Below are 20,878 nucleotides of genomic sequence, written 5' to 3'. Positions count from 1 at the left end.
TGTAACTTACATTTATTTAAACCTATACATTTTTAGCCAACCCCAATGCAACAGGCTAATAAAACTCATCTTACATCCAAAAATAAACTCTACATAAAAGCAAATAAGATTGACTTATTCCCAGCGCAACGGTACGACAGTAAAATTATGTAAACATCATCAATAAATAATAATAATTCAATAACACCAATATATCGGTATTTTGCGTCCATCAATTCAAATAGGCGGTGACTTGGCTTAGCGTGACGTTTATTCGCGTCACCGTGACGTGGCGCATTCGGGCGTGTTCGGGGCTATTCGGCCGTTTACGCCGAACACGCGCTGACGTGAATTAATCGGCAGACGTTTTTCGCGTGAAAGAGGCTTAAGGACCGGCAGTCGCGTTGTTTTGTGTTTTAAAGAGGGTACGATTAATGTGAATCATTTCTTTTGACGCGTTCATTGTTGGCGTTTCTTTTTAAATGAAGTGTATAATTATCTCCGAGTGTACTCGAGACATCGGGGAGGCAATTGGATGTTGATTGAGGATGAATATCAAGTGTGTTCCTTTGAGAACAAAGGCGTTGCAGTTTATGATCGGAGGTAAGATAAGGAAAACGTTTGAGACTGTTGTTTGTAAATGTAGGGATGTAGTTAACTTTTGTTGTGGAGATACACAAATGTAAACAAACTCTCGGTTACTTTCAATACATTCTGTGGATAAAAAGTGTGCTGAGTTTTCTAACAAACAAAATATTAGATAGATTTGTTAGACGATGGGCTGAAAGAGGTATAAAGAGCTGTCCTACTAACTGGTTCTTTGTAAATATGGTAAATCGCTTTCGCTTATCAACTAAGTGCTACCTTTACTAATTAGTTGTCGAACAACTTAATTTACATGTGTTGAGGTCTTATTTCTTTACGTTAAGACTCAATTTATTGTGTTAGTTTACTTTAACTATCTATTACATGGGATTTATAACACAAATGGTGAAAAGTGGGTATATATTGTACAGTGGTATTACGTGTCTTAATGTGCACCTCTGCCTACCTCTTTGGGCTAAAAAAGCGTGACGATACGAGTTCTTTAAGTAAATTTCGCAGTGGGTATGATGTGTTCTACTATAAAATACGATGACAATTATTAAGCTAAGATGAATTCGTAAACCAGAACTATTATTAAAACATACATACTAATATTTTTTATATTGATACAAAATTAATTAGATTTAAACCTATTTTTTTTTATAGTGACCAATAAACGTAAAGTTTAGTATTAACATAATGAGCTCAAAACCAACAGCATTCAAAAGAAAACCTTTTTAATACATCTTTAAAGCTTACTTTCGAAACAATTCATTTTTATACAGTCAAAGACTTGTATAATTAATTGTGAAAACTAAGCTTAATTTGAACGTTGCAATTAGTGGCAGTCGGTATCATTGTCCGGTTCATTCGCTTTGCCCTATTGTTCCAATTATACAGAGGCTTTTTCTATTAAGTGCCTAATTAAGTCATTTATCATAGACTCTAGGGTTGTTCCCTTGAAGTACCAGCGCTTTTTTTGAGACTCATTTTTGTTAAAGAGCCTCTTTAACTTTTTTTGAACAGATTTCTGTAAAAGACCTCATAGCAATAGGTTTTTTATGGAATAGGTGGCAAACGAGCAAACGAGAAACCTGATGGTAAGCGATTAGCGCCGCCCATGGACACCCGCAACACCAGAGGAGTCACTGGTGCGTTGCCGGCCTTTTAAAAAGGAGTATGCTCTTTTCTTGAAGGTCGTATCGGTTCGGAAATACCGCCGACGATAGCTCATTCCACAGTTTTGCTGTGCGAGGCAGAAAGTTGAGCGAGAAGCGTACAGTTGTGGCCTGCCAACTAATTTTAAAACAACAAATTTTTTTGTTTGGCCATGCAGATGAAGTCATGAGTAACAACTAGTATTAAATAAAGCTTATTAAATTACCTGAAACAAATCTCTTTCTCCGTAAATTATGTTCTTGCCTTAGGGCTGATGTATAATATTACAAACAGTGGTTTATACAGAGGTTTTAGTATTGTATTAGATAAATTACCAAAATGGAATATGAATGAAGTAAATTATAAAATATACATTTTTATTTACTAAATAGAAAAAAAAAACACTATTTGATTGATATCCACTCAATAAAATTGTCGCCGTTTTTCCAAAGTTAATGGAAAGTAAGATTTACCTTGGAACGGTAGAATTAGTCTAAAATTAGATGCGTATGAAGATCGATGGCATGTGATATTTTTAGGCACATGTCAGTAAAAGCTGGCTTTTTGATTAAGGATGGAGAAAAATATTTTATGGAATAGGATCAATTTACGGGTATTAGGTTGGTTGTGTAAATGTTTAGGATTTAATTAAGATCTTCAATGCAATAGATTGTATTTAGGATTGGTAACTTTCTGATACGTACACTTTATAGCCTCATTAATAGATAATTATCCATACTACTTGAATTAAAGTCGGCGTACAAAAGGAAAAAAAACACAGAAATTACCAACATTTACATACACCAACACACGCCCCCAAGCCCCAAGCAACCAACACACAATTTCATAAACAAAACACAACACAGAAAATTTTCACCAGAAAATTATATTATATTAACAGAAACCATGACCCATTTCTCATAACGAAGGTCTGCCCGCAGAAAGACGTCAAAGCGCTCATTAGTTGCAGGACGCAATTCCGTCGCTGTCACGTGACGTGGCCGCAACACGTGCTCGTCACGCCGCGTGACGTTTGCGTTGCGGCGGCCGACCGCAGATCAACCGCAGCGAAATAACATGCTGGCGCTGGGGCCCTCGCTTGGTAACTGATGATGAAGGGACTCTTTGAGTTTGTGAAGAAATTGAGATGGGAAGATATTATACCTTTATTCATACATAATTATTGTGTCACCTGTCCTGTTTCACTTCGAGTTGGTAAAAACAATGGAACATTACACGATTGACATATCATCAGAAGAGAAAATTGGTTTAAAAATATGATATCAAAACACTTTGTAAACTACGCTAGGGAAAAGTCAGGTATAGTTTTAGCCTTCATGCTTACGATAACCATAGATCCTCCTTTAGCTTCCATTATATTCATATACATAACTTCACGCCTGTCTCCAATGGGGGTATTCAGAGAAAATAGAACGCCAATTGCTACGAATCCCACATGCCTCTTCGTTTTATCAACAGTCATCAGTCTTTTCATGCATGCTCGTTAGTTAAGGGTACTTTTAATTTGGCCGTTCTTTTATATATTTAGACTCGTACTCATAGATAATTATAAAAATACCGTTTAAAGATAATAAGTTAATAATGTGGTCAACATACATATGTGGTTCTAGGGTTTATACCTCCTTAAACTAGTCTAGTTTTAAACCCAAACCTCCTTTACAAAATTCATGTAAAACTTTGTTCCTTATTCGTCAGAGAGCGAGTAAAGATTTTACGCGTGAACTTTTGATAGGAAACTTATAGTCTTTTATAGATGCTGGATATTGGTAGTAAATATTTATGATTAAACTGTCAGTGAATGTTTACGAGTGAGGAGAATTGATTTGTTTCGTCCGTTGTTACAATTATTAAACTAAAGGAGAGGGAAATACATAGTTATATTTATCCACAATATAAAACGTTTCAATGTCACTTGAATCGAGTCAATAATTGTCGTTAATATTGTGAAAGGGATACACACTAATACTATGAAAGTTTGTTTGTTAGACAGATTTTAATAAAATTTGGTGTACAGACGGAGTAAGAAATGACTTAGGTGATAGGACTTTTTATCCCACGGGAACGCGAGGGAAGCCGCGGGTAGAAGCTAGTATAACATAGTTTCTAAGTGTTTGATGATGTAGAAAAAATTGAATCCGATTAAAGCTTTAAAAGAATAGGTTGTTCAATCAAAGGGATCTACAGTTTATCGGTAATAAAAATAATTTTATGAGATTTCGTCACGGTAATATACCAAATACACTACTTATCCTTATCCCACAAGTAATAGGAAATATTTGTACGAAATGCTTTATTATAAGTCCCATGGGCGATGGATGTGTAGTGGTCAGCACATTTGCAAGATATGACGTCACACATGTGGATCTGATTACGTCATAAGGAAGAGATATAAGATAATGGGTTTTTCGGTCTTTGACTAAGCTAAATATAGTTCTGAGAGATGTTTTTGTTTTTCGTGTAGTTGCAGTATACCTATATATGAGTGTATGTATGTTATGGTATGTATACAATACATACGCAGTGCTATAAATAGGTATATACAGGAAAAAGGCCCAATGTAGTGGCTTTTTAATCATATGATATAATTTTTAGTTAGACTTTATTTTTTATTTTCTCATTTAATGTTGAAATAATAGTAATACTTAATATAATTATTTTAATTCCAACAGCTAATTAACTTCAATTTTCTTTCACGTAAATTTCCCGACGTTACAGCCTAATAAAAACTAAGTCGGAGGCCGCATTCGCAACACTTAAGCCGTCATTTTATAGTAGGGCTGTCGAAATCACTGCGTGGTAGGGCTGCCCTGAAATATGGACTCGTAAACTAGAAGATAAGGTGGGGGTTATAAATACCTAGGCGTGACGTCACCAAAACTTATCCCTGCGCAATGAGATTCCAATTGTATTATAAGATTTTTTTTTTGTATTTTACATTTGCATAATGCTTTTTTAAATTTACGTATATTTTTATAGTATGGCAATTTTGTGATTTATAACTAGGAGTAATTTAACTTTGCAATTGTCACAAATAAGTCAAATAAATTGTCTTGGTTTGAAATGGATATCCACACAACATTGAAAGTCACTTTAGTATTTTGAAAAAATATAATAATATTTATTTATAGGACAAGCCCGCCACAAGCTCACAAGCTGCTGCAACTCCTGTAAGCCAGGGTCTACAGTAGATACAACCATGAAAACACCAGAACACTGAAGTCCGGCGCGTCCCAGGGACATAGATGACTGTCTTGGATCCCGCAACGAAACAAATCAGAAGATATTATTAGAAGAGAAGAAAAAGACATAATAATATTATGTTAAAAATGGTATATTTATATATTTTCACACATTTTCACGTAGTTACGTAGAAAAAGTCTTGAAAAAATAGCAAACTACATCCAAGCGACATACTCCATAATATTTTCCACGCGGAATATTTTGAAACGCTCATATTTCATTTTGGATGTGAACTAGATGAGTTTGGTGCGACACTACAGTGTTTTGCACTAAGCGGAGGCCTCTTCGGCTCGATAAAAAATAGCTCTGCCTTTACTAACGGCGTACACTACTCCTACGCATATTTTATAGCGTATAGGCATTAGGGATGCAGGACCTTTTTAGATTTTTTTCAAGCATAATTCTGTATGCCGTTGATTTATTAATTTTTTTGGTGTTTCAGTGTGTAAGGTCGGGATTGGTAACTTCATGAAAACTCGCAAATCTAGATTGGGTTTTGTTCTCATGGCTTTTAAATCGTATGTTTGATACATGGACATAACCTAGACGCCTGTAAATATCAGTGGACGATAACGGCAGAAACAATGGAACGCCAATCTGTCGTGATTGAGTTTACAATCGTACATGTTTGATACTGGATATTACACCAGCCAGTTGGCCAGTACGATAATAACAGGCTAAAAGATGTTTAATATGTATTCGAAATATTATTTTTCAAGCGTAACATTACACGGTTATTCCCGAAAAAATTATAAGAAAATTGTTAGGGAAACAGAAAGATATGCCACCTATAAGTTTTCAAAATAGACTCAGTACTGATATTCAAGCCAAGAAAAGAACTGCTGCACCTCGAGAACTAATTTCCCCAACAAAATAAATAAGTTAGCCAAGCTTGTTAGCGGCTTCAAGTCTACAATTTAAAACGTAATGACAATTTTTCACAACAAAAGGATCGGAATTTATTAAAAGATTTGAATTCTTTCAAACGTAAATTCAAAGAAGTTGATCCGTTAGACTTTCTCAGGGGAAGTAACGAACAAAAGATAAGGTAACTTTTGCAGTTATCGTCAATAGCTTTCAAATTCAAGAAAAACTCGAAAGTTACCAGTTTTCTCCAAGTAACTCGTTTGTAAATTAGAAATTATGCAATTATTTTATAATACGCTTTGAGTTTCTTTATGAAGGTAATGTGACAAAATGAAAAAATATTATTAACATAATATTTATACAATTTTCATATATTTTTTGAAAACAGTTTTTAGCCTTACAAGTAGGTAACATTAACGACGCATGAAATAATTTCTTAGTATTAACTTACGTTCTGGAAGGACATTTCTAATATGTTTTTATGTTAAACGATTTTAATGTGTATGGTCATCAAAAATAAAAGTGTGTACCAATAAATAATCAGAATGATCTGTCGTCAAGAAAGGGGAGAAATTTCAATTACTAAAGATATAAACAAACAAAAGATATAAAAAATGGCTTTTACGTAAGATGAGTATTTTAAATAGCACAGTTGCAGTAAATCAGTTACGCAGACACTCATTAATCCTAGTAGTTGGATCAAAATATTAAAATAAATATTACATAGTTCCAAACATTCCTTTTTCACTAACAAACGCTGCCTACCAGATTATGCTGTTTCTTGTCAATATCGAATTCGGTTCGATCGCAAAGAAGGATTACTTCTCTTTGATAATAAAATCTTACAAAGTAACTGGTAAAGCCCCAAGCGGCTTAAATTGCAAATGTTTTTATAAGTAGTTAAGTTTGTTTTTGTTGAAGAGATTGATCGATATATAAAGGGGTTGTTGGATAGGAAGGGATTTGGTTTAGGTATACGGGTCATGGTCGAGGGTCTTAATAATGTTATCATTGAATCACACCTTTTATCCCCAAAGTGAGTCCTATGCACTAAACCTAACACTAAACCTTAGACAAACTTCCAGACTTTAAAAGGTCTGTACATAAATTTGACTGCACGGTTCCCGCGGTGACTGGGCAACCGGCTGCCGTGCAACGTGTAGCGGGTTCGATTCTCGCACGGAGCAACTCTTTGTGTGATCTACAAATTGTTGTTTCGTGTCTGGGTGTTATGTACATGTGCACTCACGACACAGGAGAAATTCCTAATGTCCCCACATTAGGAAAGAAGAGAAAAAAGAAGAGTAAATTGACCAAATTATAATAGCTTATTATGTCATTATCACGTAAATTCACAATACAAATACCATCTATTTACATACACCAGACAACGTATAAAGATATACTAGCAATTCCCTCGAAAAGAACATAGAAAAATATGCTCACTACCTTCGAGAATGTTCTCCTAATACATGCGTATTGATCTCAGGGCAGTACTTGGTAGTCGCAGGGTTATTCTGACTCAAATAACATCGTAATGTGGTCGTTTGCAATGACGAGAATAGTCCTGCTTTTTCCTAGAGTCCTTTTATTATGTTTTTACAGTACAGGCGCAAATTCCTATAATGTTCCACCGACCTCTATAAGCCTGGCAATATTAAGAAGCGAGTTCGACTGTTCTACATTTGAATAGTGGCATTTTGTTTCGATATTCGTCTGGTGATAAAATCGAATCTGATTTTGTAATGTTTTTGGTGCTTTCTTGTTTGCGATGTAGTTGTTGTTATTTTTTATTTGTTGGTGGTCTGGTCGTGGTGTTACATATAGTTACTATAACCTTGTGGTTTTTCTAGGCGCCTAGCTTCACTATAGATATACAGACTGACCAGACCATTATTTATTTCTTTATTTGTTGACATTTCAAAGTACCTATTTATGGTTTAATTGGAATAAATGATTTGAATTTGACTTAAAACGCAAATTATAATAATGCGTCTGTTAATGCTGATATTATTAATGGTGATAATGTTATCACTCCGTTACAATGATTACATAAGCTGATTAGCATCTATGTGATGCAGTGCATTTGAAACTCCATCCCTATATAAACATTGTAGTACCCATCTAGTAAACTATTATTTAAGCATTTTATGTACGTTCTATACAAGTTACAATATTACACAATGTTACATGAAAACATGCAAGTTATTCATAAGCGCAGTTTAGAGAATGATGTTAAAAATAACTAGTGACTGCTCGCTATTTCTCATTTCATATTCTTCGCTCGGACAGCTCATATGTTGTTCATAGTATATTCTTACTGAAATGAAATGTAATAGACCCTTTATGCTGCGAATTTTACAATATGTAAAACTAAATATTTTTACTTTAGAAGTTTAGTGCTGACGTTGTTTGACTGATGACAGTTTTCAAACTATGTAGTAACTATAATAAAAAATATTTATTTTTGCTTTTATTATTTTATATGTTTCGAATTCATCACAAGGTCGCAGGGAGCCGCTGGATGCAGGTCGCTTCTAACCAGCCTATCTGGAAGTCATTGGGGGAGGCCTATGTTCAGCAGTAGACGTCCCTGGATGAAGCCTGTGTACTCACATTCTACTGTGAACAGTAGTTCTGCATTGGATTTGCGTCCTTTGGCTGATATGATGATGACGATGATGATGAATCCATCATAATCAAAAGCCAATTATAATGTATCTAATTTCAGCAACGGTACGAAATTTATTTCTTGGTTGTAGTATTCATACCTCCAAAGGACTTGACCGAATGTACCACAACAAAATCTCAAAAGAAAAAAAAAATTGTAACAAAACTGCCAAATAAATCCGAGCACTTTCACACAACACATTTATGCTCACTTTAACGTTGAAAATAAAAATCCCGCTGTACCTCCGGTGTATCTAAGTGTAGAGTAAATTGGTGATATTTTACGGCTATGTCATTACCGGGACAGTAAAACCTCGGTTCGTCGGTTTACGACGGGTCTTCCCGTGACCCCACGACCTTATTACGTACAACGCTAAACTGGAGAGTAACGAGATCGTCGCAACTTATGACGAATATCCGATTCTAGTCTGCGGTGACTATTGGAATAAAGTGGGAAATTGTGAATGATTTCGGATGTTATTCCGATGGCATTATTGTCAGTAGTTTGTCGCTTTTCGAACAATTTCTAAGTTATCGATAATTTTGGTTGCAACATATACTTTGGTTTTTAAAAAGTGGTTCTATTAAGGGTATTTACTTAAACAGAAAATGATAACGATGCAACATAATACCGAAAATGGTTATGTTTATCACCAACCTTCAACAAAACACTAGCTTCGAAAATTTAATCAATAAGAACTCTTAAAGGATTATAGCACACGAAAACCGCTTACCGCAACAAAAATTTAACACAGCGATCTTGAAAACTTCCATAAAATTGGCCACTAAAAATTCTCTGGCGTCCCAATACGGGATCGTAAGCGGTCGCTAACGTTATTCGACATCGGCTATCGATGATAGGATACGTAATATGGCCCTCGACACAGCACTCACGTGAGCGGAGGAGATAACGCCACCAATTGCAAATTAAAACGACATTTATTGACCGTTTGTAGATTTTGTAGCTACACCTAAACTCTATACATTTAGAAAACGAACGCGAAAATTGTGTTTTTAAAAAAGCAATGTCACGCCTTTTATCCCCGAAGGGGTAGGCAGAGGTGCTCATTACGACACGTAATGCCGCTATACAATGTACACCCACTTTTCACCATTAGTGTTATAAGTCCCATGTAATAGGGGTGAGCCTATTGCCATATACTATACACAATTCCAGACTCCGTGCTACTACTGAGAAATTTTCGAAAAACTGAAAACACCCCAGTAATACTTTTGCCCGACCCGGGAATAAAACCCGAGACCCCTTGTTGGGCAGTTGCACTTGCAATCACTCGACCAACGAGGCAGTCAAATTGTGTTTTTGTATGCAAAATATATATATTTTTTAGTTCTTGTTGCGCAAACGCTTTATGTCACTTAAGGGAGGGGAAATTTCATAAACGAGGTACAGAGAGCGGCGCCGTTATTAGGCACAGATTGTTTCTTTGGTGTGTTGAATGAGGAATGAGAGTTAAAAAGTTGCCGCAGTTAATATTAAGTTTTTGTTTTCTTTGATACGGATGAGCCTGTTTCGTACTTAGAGTGGCCTTAATTTGAAATTTTGTTGCTTTCCGCTGAATCTTTAATTTGTTTGACATTATTTTTATTGAGGTCATTGAATTGTTTTAAAGTTAAATAGGGACGATTTGAGAACTATAAGAAAAAATCCGAGATTCTCTACTCCGAAATCAAAATTCAGTTTTTCCAAAACTGATGTCGGTGATGGACATTTTTTAGCGGCATTATGTGGCGTAATGTGCATCTCTGCCTACCCCTTCAGGAATAAAAGGTGTGACGTTGTTGATGTAGGTAGTTAAAACTTACTACAGTTATTCAAGATATCTACATGCCTAATTTATTCTCTATACTAAATATTAATGACCAACAAAACAGTACATATACGTAGACCCATTTTTAAACAGCCCTTGTTAAGAAAGACACTTTATTTCCAAATTTTTTTCAGCGTAATGTCGTGTAACTTCGTGGGTACATGAGCGAGACTGGCTCTTAATTACTGTATACAAAAACGAAGGAAAGTAATTAAGTCTGATAATTAGCTGAGGATGTGGACCCTTAGTCTTTGCAGACAACTTGTGTATATAATTGTGTATCTATTTATACATACTTATATATAGGGGGATTTGTAAAGCGACATAATTATTAGTGTTGTCTTGAGATCAAGTAGGTTGTTGACGTTGTGTGTTGTATGTTATGTGACTTACAATAGGTGTATATGATTTTAATAGTTTTTTTTTCGTTAATGTATTTAATACGTATCGTCTATTGATGGCCTATGTCATATTCACTTTTATGTTTGATAGATATAAAAGGTTCACTACTGAAGATATGCTATAATTTGATTATAATTTTCGTAAGACATACTAAATTAAATATTATGCTATCGGCTTATTCAGCTGACATCAGTGATTGTCGCGGTATGCTGCTCATGAATATGAGTCTCTAGCATGGCTTGAAACTAGTCGAGTTCCTCGTCAAACAGTTAAGTGAGTAAGCCGATGACATAATAATTAACTGAAGGTTTGTTACATGCAATATACTTAGCATTCGACAAATCTGTAGACAATATATGTATATAAACCAAACTAAAATGTAAATGGGAATATAATTTAGTATAAACATTATCACCAACAAAAGTCAGTGTTAGACTACTTTTCATATAAATAAAATAAAATAACACAAAACGGTTATACTACACAACACAAACAGTTTGTATAAAAAGTTACCTACCGTTACATAATTAGCAAAAAACAAAATACATAGAATAAATTCAAAATACATTTATATAGGTACTTGTTTGTAATGTTAGAAAACATTTTCGCTTTGTTGTTGATATTTCGTGTTAATTAGGTTTGACTCTCAAAATACGAGGTCAAAAGATGTCTCGCGCCTAGTGATAGCAAATAGGTACTTGTATATATGTGTGTAAGGATTCAATTCGCTTGAAGGGATTTGTCGAGGGTTTAGTATCCGTGTGTGTAAAGCCTACAATTGGATGAGTCTCTAAATGAAGTTGTTTAATGATTTTTCTACTGTTTTGTTAGTTGTGAAGTTGAGGAACAATAAATATAATATGTATTTATATTATATAACATGGTTTGAACAAATTTGCGACAAGCTATGAATAGTTATTCTTACAAGAAATGTGTCACTATTAATTACTGCTGTATTTTAAAACAGATTCGAAACTCCTATAAAACAATAAATAGGTAAAGTTTAATTATCATTATCCTTGCAATGATAAACCGGCATTAAAATACACGACTAACATTAAATTAAGAGAGAAAGAGACAGGAAAAAAGGAAGATAGAGAGGTGTAATAAATAATACTTTTATCACCTAACGCCACGTAATGGTATCTTGATTCATTAAGAGAATAGCATTAGAGCTGCGCGAATGTGCGCGGGGCCTTTATGTGGTCACATCACGAATATCATAATAAGGGTATTTTGGAAAGAATGAAAAGATAATAGAATGACAGGACTTGAATAATTGGTTCCGTATTTCTTACAATAGTTAAGTTGACATTTTGTGTAAAATAAGAATTTATTTTTATGTTATCGGATTACTCAAACTGTTTGACGAGGAACTCGACTAGTTTCAAGCCATGCTAGAGGCTCATATTCATGAGTATTCCGTCATGCCACACGACGCACTGATACTGGTACCAGTCGTCGAGATTCTCGTCAAACAGTTACGTGGGTAAGCCGATAGCATAATAATTAATTTTGCATGTCTCATTAAAGTTAAAAGTTAAAATAAAATTATAGAATAAGAATTGCTGCATAAGTTCCACGCTTAGGGTATTGTTGAGACCACCGTCTTCAACATCGCCGCGCGCTGGCGGGAGTGAACGAGAGGAGCGGGGAAAGGGGCGACGGCCGCCCGCCCGGCTCACCGCGCGCCCGCCACCCGCCAGTCAGCTGTTAACTCACCAGACGATCATCCGCGCTCGCGCATCCTAAACCCCTTTTCTTATTATTTCGTTCCGTAGATGCGACACCTTTGTACCAGTAATACCTTTGCTACAGCCCTTTTTATTCGTAATACAGTTATAAATACAGTCCACTCGAGTTTTACTGCCTTCTTCGTTGAACCAGCCACGGCACCCCAACATATGGTCCTTCTACCGTCTTACGAAGAAACAAGATCGAAGAACAAAGGAGCTGTACAGTGGGTTCAAGTCGTCTTCACCTGAGATTATCTGCTTGCTTGGATTTCTTGAAGCTTTCGTCGTTAGGGACGTCTCCAATCACACGGGAACAAAGTACCGTCCTTGTTGATTGGTGCCCAGATTCGAAGACTGATCCAGGAGAAGAACTCTCAGGACTGCGGGACAGGAAGATCTTCATCGATATCAAGCATACAACTATAAATTGTCGTCGTGTCTTGAGGATACTTGAAAAACTCCACGTCACAATCATCATCAGTGGTTTGCAACAAAAATCGTGAGATCGTTCCAAATTATTCCTTCATTTATCATTGCATATCCATTCAACACCATAATCATCCCATACGCTTCATCACCTTGTCTAACCATCATTTCATTAACTTCATTTTAAATTTATTCATTTCTATAATATTGCAAGTCATTCGAAAACTGCAAGTCATTCTCAATAGATTAGTCATTCATCTTGTATTTAGTGCTGTTCATCTCTTCATACATTCATAAGTAGCTTAGGCAGTCATTTCCATTATCATATTTCATTTCATTTAATTGTTTTTTTTTTCCAGCAACTTAAATTATAAGCATATTTTTGCAAACTTCACACAGCTAAACGCCTGCTGAGATATTCCTAGCAACCTATCACATAAATAGAAATTGCTTCTAAATTGATTTTAGGCGAACTGCAGCTTAATAAACTTGCTTATAACTTTTTATCTTACCCTACATATTTTTGTAAAAAATATTTTTGTATTTTTCTTTTGCTTTTCTTATAATTTTATTATCTTTGCATAATGACAGATGCTAAAAGCTTAATTAAGAAGCGAGCTTCAGTTAAAGCTAAGCTTACACAATTTGCATCCTTTTTAAATCTATCTCAATCCTGTAAGCAACTTAGCGATACGCAAACAGTTGAGGTTGAATACCGTCTTAACATATTTGAAAATTTATACGAAAAATACGATGCATTACAGTGTGACTTGGAGACACTCGCGGACGATCCCAGCGAGCAATATGCGGAGCGGGAGGAGTTTGAGAAGCAATATTACAGCTTGGTGGCTACCGCCCGGCAGCTGATCAGCGCCACCCGCAGTAAGCAGGCAGGAGAGTCGTCGTCCGAGGTGGGATCTTGTGCTAGTCACACACATACACATAACTCTATACGTCTACCAAAAATTGATCTACCTAAGTTTTCGGGCAGCTATCATGATTGGCTAGAGTTTAGGGACACATTCACTTCAATAATCCATAGCAATAATAACATAAGTAAAATCAATAAATTACATTATCTTCGCGCTTCTTTAAAAGATAGTGCTTCTCTTGTCGTAGACAATTTAGATTTCAGTGCGGAGAACTACGATGCTGCCTGGAGGTTACTTTGTGACAGGTATGACAATAAGAGATTACTTGTCAATAATCACGTGCAAGCTCTCTTTAATGTAAACCCTATCTCTAAAGAGTCAAGTAAGTCGTTACGCCTTATTATTGATACAACGAACAAAAATCTTAGAGCCTTATCTACACTTGGGCAACCAGTTCAACACTGGGATACGCTTATAATTTATATTATGGCTAGTAAATTAGATCAGGTGACAAATCGTGAGTGGGAGGAGCATAGAAACTCTCTGACTGAACCTCCAACATTAAATATTTTTATTAACTTCCTCAGCAACAGATCAGATTTATTAGAAACACTTGAGGAGTCGAAGTCCATCAAAACAAGAGGCGAGGGTCACAGCGACAACAATAAATCTAATAAAAGTTTTCTGGCCACTACTGATAAACCTAAATATAAGCCTTTATTGTGTCCAATGTGTAAACAGGATCATCATGTATTCACTTGTGAGACATTCAAATCACTTCCAGTGGAGGTTCGTAACAAAAGGGTTCATGGTTTTAATGTATGTCTCAACTGTCTGCGACCAGGCCATGATGCTAATAAGTGCAAGTTAGGACATTGCAAATATTGCAATAAAAAGCACAATACATTGCTGCACGTTCATAATGATAGTGAACTCTCAAACACTCAAAATGTCGTCTTGTCAGCTAATCATTCTGCTTCATCTCGCATAATTCTACTTTCCACAGCGCTCGTGCAGGTGACGGACACAAAGGGCAACTGTCACACTGCTCGAGTCTTGCTGGACAACGGGAGCACGGCCAACTTCGTGTCCAGCGACTTAGTCCGTAAGCTTCAAATTTCTATCTACAATGCCAAGTCTAAGGTGGTAGGTATAAATTATCAATCTTCTAGTTGCTCGCAAGGTTGTTCGATTGCTTTAAGGTCACTCAATAGTGATTATAAAATCAATATCGAGTGTTTTGTCTTGCCAAAAGTATCATCGTACATACCGAACACATTTGTTGATACGAGCAACATGCACATACCTTCTACCATTCGTCTTGCCGACCCTCAATACTACATTCCGTCTTCGATCGACATCTTAGTCGGCGCGGAGGTATTTTGGAAGATCATAGGCGCGAATCGGGTCACATTAGGTAAAGATAAGCCTTCTTTGTTCGAATCAAAGTTAGGCTGGCTTATTTCTGGCGCTTTAATTCAATCGAATTCCACTTCTCAGGTGTGTATGCATATTGACAACCTTCAGTCAGACTTATCACGCTTTTGGGAGTTGGATTCGGTAGATACAAAGCATAAGTTTACTTCAGAGGAACGAGCTTGCGAGCAACTTTTCGTAGATACCACTGGTCGCAACCCTGATGGTCGGTTTGTGGTAAACATCCCTCTCAAAGAATCTCCTCACGTTTTAGGTGACTCATATGCAATGGCTAAGCGTAGATTTCTTTCACTTGAAAGACGTTTAGCCAGAGATCCTCACTTCAAAAAACTGTACGTTGATTTTATGAATGAGTACATACAATTGGGTCACATGTCTGTAAGCAATAATCAAACACCTAACTGTAGCCCGCCTCATTTTTTACCTCATCACGGCGTTTTGAAAGAGTCAAGCTCAACTACGAAACTGCGAGTAGTATTTGATGCTTCGGCTGTCACCACGTCGGGCAAGTCACTCAACGCTATCCAAATGGTCGGTCCAACTTTGCAAGATGATCTCCTGTCGATCCTGCTTCGATTTCGTCAGCATAAAGTCGTCGTCAGTGCAGACATCGAAAAGATGTACCGACAGACTATGGTTAGTGAAGTGCATAGACCGTTACAACAAATTTTGTGGCGAGCGGAACCAGATCATATATTGACAGCTTACACTCTGAATACAGTCACGTATGGTACTGCATCGGCGCCATTCTTGGCAACTAGATGTTTAATTGAATTGTCTAAGGAGAGCTCTGACCCAGCAATAGTTTATACCATAGCGCATGACTTTTATGTGGATGACTATTTGTCAGGTGGTTCTTCTGTTCCAGAAACGATAGAGAAGTGTCGTCAAGTCGTGGACATTTTGCAATCTGCAAAATACAACCTTCGCAAGTGGCAGTCCAACTCAAGAGAAGTGTTGCAGGCTCTTTGCAATGATCCCACTGGCTCAGATTTAGTTAACCTCAGTGACGATAGTCATATGTCCAAAACGTTGGGACTTAACTGGAGATGTTCGACTGACACATTCACCTTTTCAATAAATTTGTCTTCCACTGAAAGAACTACAAAGCGTCAAGTCCTATCGGTCATTGCCCAAATCTTTGATCCAATTGGCTTAGTGGTTCCTTGCATTGTAGAGGCCAAAATAATTATACAACAGCTTTGGCTTTCTAAATGCTCTTGGGATGAACCTATACCTAAAGATATTTATACTATTTGGAGTGCGTTTCAAACCACTCTCCCTCTTCTCAATAACATTGACATACCCCGATGGATTTCATGTGAGTCACCGTCTTCTGTTCAGCTTCATATTTTCACTGACGCATCTGAGAAGGCATATGGTGCCTGTGTATATGTGCGCAGTCAAACGAGGAATGGAGAGGTCAGCGTGCATCTTCTCACTGCAAAGAGTAGAGTTGCTCCTATTAAGCCGACGACTATACCTAGGCTCGAACTATGCGCTGCATTACTTGGCACACGGCTGTATCTCAAGGTTCGTCAATCGCTGACCTTGCATATTGATGAAGCAGTATTTTGGTGTGACTCAACCATTGTCCTGGGTTGGTTATCTACATCACCAATTCAACTTAAAGCCTTTGTTCGTCATCGCGTTTCCGAGATTCAAGATTATGTTGGTGGTAGTACTTGGCGGTATGTACCTTCACTTGAAAACCCCGCAGACCTAGCTTCGCGCGGACTTAGAGCTGACAAATTGGTGTCTTCTTCTTTGTGGTGGTCAGGTCCTCAGTTTCTACACAAAGAATCTTCTTCATGGCCTTCATTTCCTGAGTCAAATTCAGGGGATAAGTCGTACCTAGTAGAGACAGTATTATCTCATCATGTTGATACTACGGTTACTGTTGACAACTGGTTTACTTTACTATGTAAACAGTATTCTAGCTTTATTAAACTACAGCGTGTGATTGCATATCTCATGCGCTTCATAAATAAATGTAGAAAAAACTCTACAAGGTGTGGCTCACTTTCTAACACTGAGTTGACTATGTCATTACATTTCTTACTTAGACATAGTCAACAGGATTCCTTTCCTGAGGAATACAAGTTATTAATTTCCGATAAACAACTACCTTCTAAAAATAAATTATTGTCATTGTCTCCATTCCTAGATAAATCAAATGGTTTGATTCGAGTAGGGGGGCGATTGGCTAATTCATTCTATGATTTTAACGTAAAACATCCAATTCTTTTATCAAGTTCACATATAATTTGCATTTTAATATTTAACATGTATCACCTGCGCCTTTTGCATGCTGGACCGCAACTTCTACTGGCCACGATTCGCCACCGATACTATCCTATAGGCGGTAGAAACCTAGCCAAAAGGTTTCACAGCAATGTGTAAAATGCTGTAGGATCAAGGCTATGACTGTTCAACCTATCATGGGTAACCTTCCAGAGCAGCGTGTGCATTTAGAGTTCCCTTTCTTAGATACAGGGGTGGACTATGCTGGCCCTATCATGATAGCTGATCGCAAGGGTAGGGGCTGCAGACTCATTAAGTGTTTTATATGTGTGTTTGTGTGTTTAGCAACGAGAGCTGTTCACCTCGAGCTGGTGTCTGACCTCACGAAAGACGCTTTCTTGGCTGCTATGAATCGGTTTATTGCTCGCAGGGGGAAACCTCGTAACGTTTTTTCAGATAATGGCACTACATTCGTTGGCGCATTCAATGAACTGGCTAATCTTCTATCGCAAAACCTAGATTTCAATGATATCGACCCAGGTATCAACTTTTCCTTTATACCTGCATACACACCGCATATAGGTGGGTTGTGGGAATCGGCAGTCAAATCCACCAAGCATCACCTTAGACGTATCTTGGGTTTAACAAATTTAACCTTCGAAGAGATGGCCACATGCCTGATACAAGTTGAAGCCATCCTAAACTCGAGACCCTTAACTCCCTTGTCCAACGATCCAACAGACCTCGTCCCTCTTACTCCGGCCCACTTCCTCATTGGACGATCACTCATTATGTTGCCACATCCACAGATCCAGAACGAGAACATCACCAATTTGCAGCGGTTCCGTCGCATTGAATACCTGAAGCAGCACTTTTGGCACCGGTTTTCCCACGAATACATTTTGTGGCTTCAAGAGAAAACCAAGTGGCGCCGTTCTTCCGGGGAACTTAAGGAAGGGACACTTGTCGTAGTCAAGGATAAGGGGTCACCTCCTCTGCTGTGGTTACTAGGTCGAATCGTCCACGTCCTACCTGGCAGGGATGGAATCACTAGAGTCGCCGACATCCGCACACGTAAGGGTGTCATTCGGCGAGCTTTTAATACCATCTGCCCTCTTCCAGTCACTACAGTTGAAGATCCTTCAACGGGGGGAGTATGTTGAGACCACCGTCTTCAACATCGCCGCGCGCTGGCGGGAGTGAACGAGAGGAGCGGGGAAAGGGGCGACGGCCGCCCGCCCGGCTCACCGCGCGCCCGCCACCCGCCAGTCAGCTGTTAACTCACCAGACGATCATCCGCGCTCGCGCATCCTAAACCCCTTTTCTTATTATTTCGTTCCGTAGACGCGACACCTTTGTACCGGTAATACCTTTGCTACAGCCCTTTTTATTCGTAATACAGTTATAAATACAGTCCACTCGAGTTTTACTGCCTTCTTCGTTGAACCAGCCACGGCACAACCAACAGGTATAAAGGTAACAGATTTGAAACTTTAAAGACATCACCTGTAAATATACTACAGAATCTATAGATTCCGCAAAAATCACGCTCATTAGGCACCCTACAGCGCTCACTGACTGAAGACATTATAGGTACTTAAAAATGAAGACCTGTCGATTGTCGACTATTCCATTACTCCTAAACTCAGTAATCTCCCAAGATTGAGGTCGAAACACCACTTAATTTATAACGGCAAAACATTAACGATAATGTTCGGACGATGCTCGTAAAAAATTACTTTATCGCTCGGCTGAGGCGTTCGTTATTAACTCGAATTAACAATTTGCAGCGCTATTCCGTACATCTGTACTCCGCACTTAATAACTTTATCGTTCAATAATAACGTTCTTCGGGAGTAAAAAGCCTTAATGTGTATATAAAGAGAGCGCTGTTTAGGTGACTAACAAACCGCCGCCTCGTACCGGAGTTTACTGTTGGAACTCAATTAAAATCCGGCAATTTTGTTGGTCGGGACGAAATTAAATCGGAGTTACATCGAGCCGGTCTGTCGCGTCGCCCAATATGACGTATAACGGGCGTAGGCGGCGCGAGTACTACGGATTTCAATGTACACGATAAATTATTTCGACTATATTGCTTTTGGGTTTGTTGATTTGTGGGAATTAGATTTTGAAGTGTTTACATTATATGCAAATAACCGAGATTCAAAAAGTTACAAGCAATTCTTAGAAAAACTGAATAGCGACGAACGAAAAAAATATACACATTGCGAAAATTCTTATCATTGATTTGTAAATAAAGACACCCTACACAAGTATTATGTAAACACATGTAAAGTTCTTCCAATTACGGTTTACTACGTACAACACAACAACACACTATTTAATTCAATCCGAATCAAATAATAAATGAGACAAACAAAAAAAAGGTAAAAGTAATTCATCAAAAAGATCGACCACTAACAAGGACAAGCAAAGTTTCCCTAGTCTCCGACTTAGCAGTTCCATGGGGCTATTTATATGGGGGGGTCACTGTATCTTGGGAGGGTAAAGGGGGGAGGGCCAGCACGTAAATAATTCATTGAGTACCCGCATTTGTTATGATGATAGTGAGTGCGTATCGGCCTGGTAAAAGAAGGTAGACTTAATAGTCGTAAGATATTTTTGGCTCGAACCTCGGTCTGTATTTGTTTTAGTTATTTTTATACCAAGTTCAATCTCTTTAAGTAAATATGTACCTAAATATTCTTAAAATAGAACTGCATCTACTATAGCAGGTTTACTGACTGACCTTTACTCGCACCGTCCGGCCCCCGTAGTATCGAACACTCTTCTATTGTGCCGAACGGTGTGAACAGTTGACGGACATCCTCCTCTGTCTGCTGTTTGCTCAGCATGCCCACGAACAGCTTCCGATCTGTGACGAGAAACACTCGGTTACACTCCACACATAGTACGACTAAATGGCGTTCCGTTGCTAGTGTACCATACTCAATATTCAAGTTACATTTGAACCTATTTAAGTTTGACGTCATCAATTATTTTTGCTAGAAACAAGAACATTTAACAATTAATATTACTCCGATTACATAATAAATACAACACAACACTGTTATTCTCACGACACAGCTGAAAAAATAACCACAATCGAATGATTCAAACATCTTGCTACGCACGTCTACGCAGTGCTACGCGCCTACGCCAAGCTACGACGGGCCTACGCTGCTACAATTCTCGACGCTCAAACTCAAACAGTTAATTCCGATTGGACTTAAGAACTTCGTGTTTGTCAAAGATGTAACTAGCAACAGGACGCAGTCAAACAAAGAGGCACACCACAGTAAGCCTAGCGGTGGTGCGTGGAGCGGCGGGCTTAAACTGGACTTCGGTGCCAAAGGACCAGGTTCAAGTAGCGACCGGGCGAGTGCAGACGGCCTCATCGACAGGGCGC

The 20,878-nt window shown here is 37.8% G+C and overlaps 2 protein-coding genes across 23 annotated transcripts in view; one reads left to right on the top strand and one right to left on the bottom strand.

Moving 5' to 3' along the window:
* The window catches only part of LOC118264903 (CUGBP Elav-like family member 3-B), a 628,396-nt gene that overhangs the window by 121,270 nt on the left and 486,248 nt on the right, over positions 1–20,878 (bottom strand). For all 21 annotated transcript variants that reach the window (XM_050705739.1, XM_050705723.1, XM_050705719.1 and 18 more), the window contains one exon: positions 20,219–20,344. In XM_050705739.1, the coding sequence (XP_050561696.1) occupies positions 20,219–20,344 (126 nt within the window). The remainder of the gene's footprint in view (positions 1–20,218; positions 20,345–20,878) is intronic.
* Positions 12,349–18,880, top strand: LOC126910588 (uncharacterized). 2 transcript variants are annotated; one of them, XM_050705742.1, is made up of 2 exons: positions 12,349–14,890; positions 18,589–18,880. In XM_050705742.1, the coding sequence occupies exons 1-2, from the start codon at positions 13,498–13,500 to the stop codon at positions 18,627–18,629; spliced, it is 1,434 nt and encodes a 477-aa protein (XP_050561699.1). In that variant the 5' UTR covers positions 12,349–13,497; the 3' UTR covers positions 18,630–18,880. The 2 variants fall into 2 exon arrangements, with proteins under 2 accessions (XP_050561699.1, XP_050561698.1); XM_050705741.1 differs by having other exon boundaries at positions 18,276–18,880.

This window comes from Spodoptera frugiperda, chromosome 28 (assembly GCF_023101765.2).
Source record: "Spodoptera frugiperda isolate SF20-4 chromosome 28, AGI-APGP_CSIRO_Sfru_2.0, whole genome shotgun sequence".
Classification (NCBI taxonomy): domain Eukaryota; kingdom Metazoa; phylum Arthropoda; class Insecta; order Lepidoptera; family Noctuidae; genus Spodoptera; species Spodoptera frugiperda.
The sequence above is the reverse complement of the archived record's forward strand: the minus strand, read 5'-3'. Positions and strand labels throughout refer to the sequence as shown.

Coding starts and splice junctions, on each gene's coding strand:
- LOC126910588 (XM_050705741.1), top strand. CDS start 13,498: ATGACAGATGCTAAAAGCTTAATTAAGAAGCGAGCTTCAGTTAAAGCT. Junction 14,891..18,275: donor CGTGTCCAGCGACTTAGTCC/GTAAGCTTCAAA, acceptor CCACATCCACAG/ATCCAGAACGAGAACATCAC.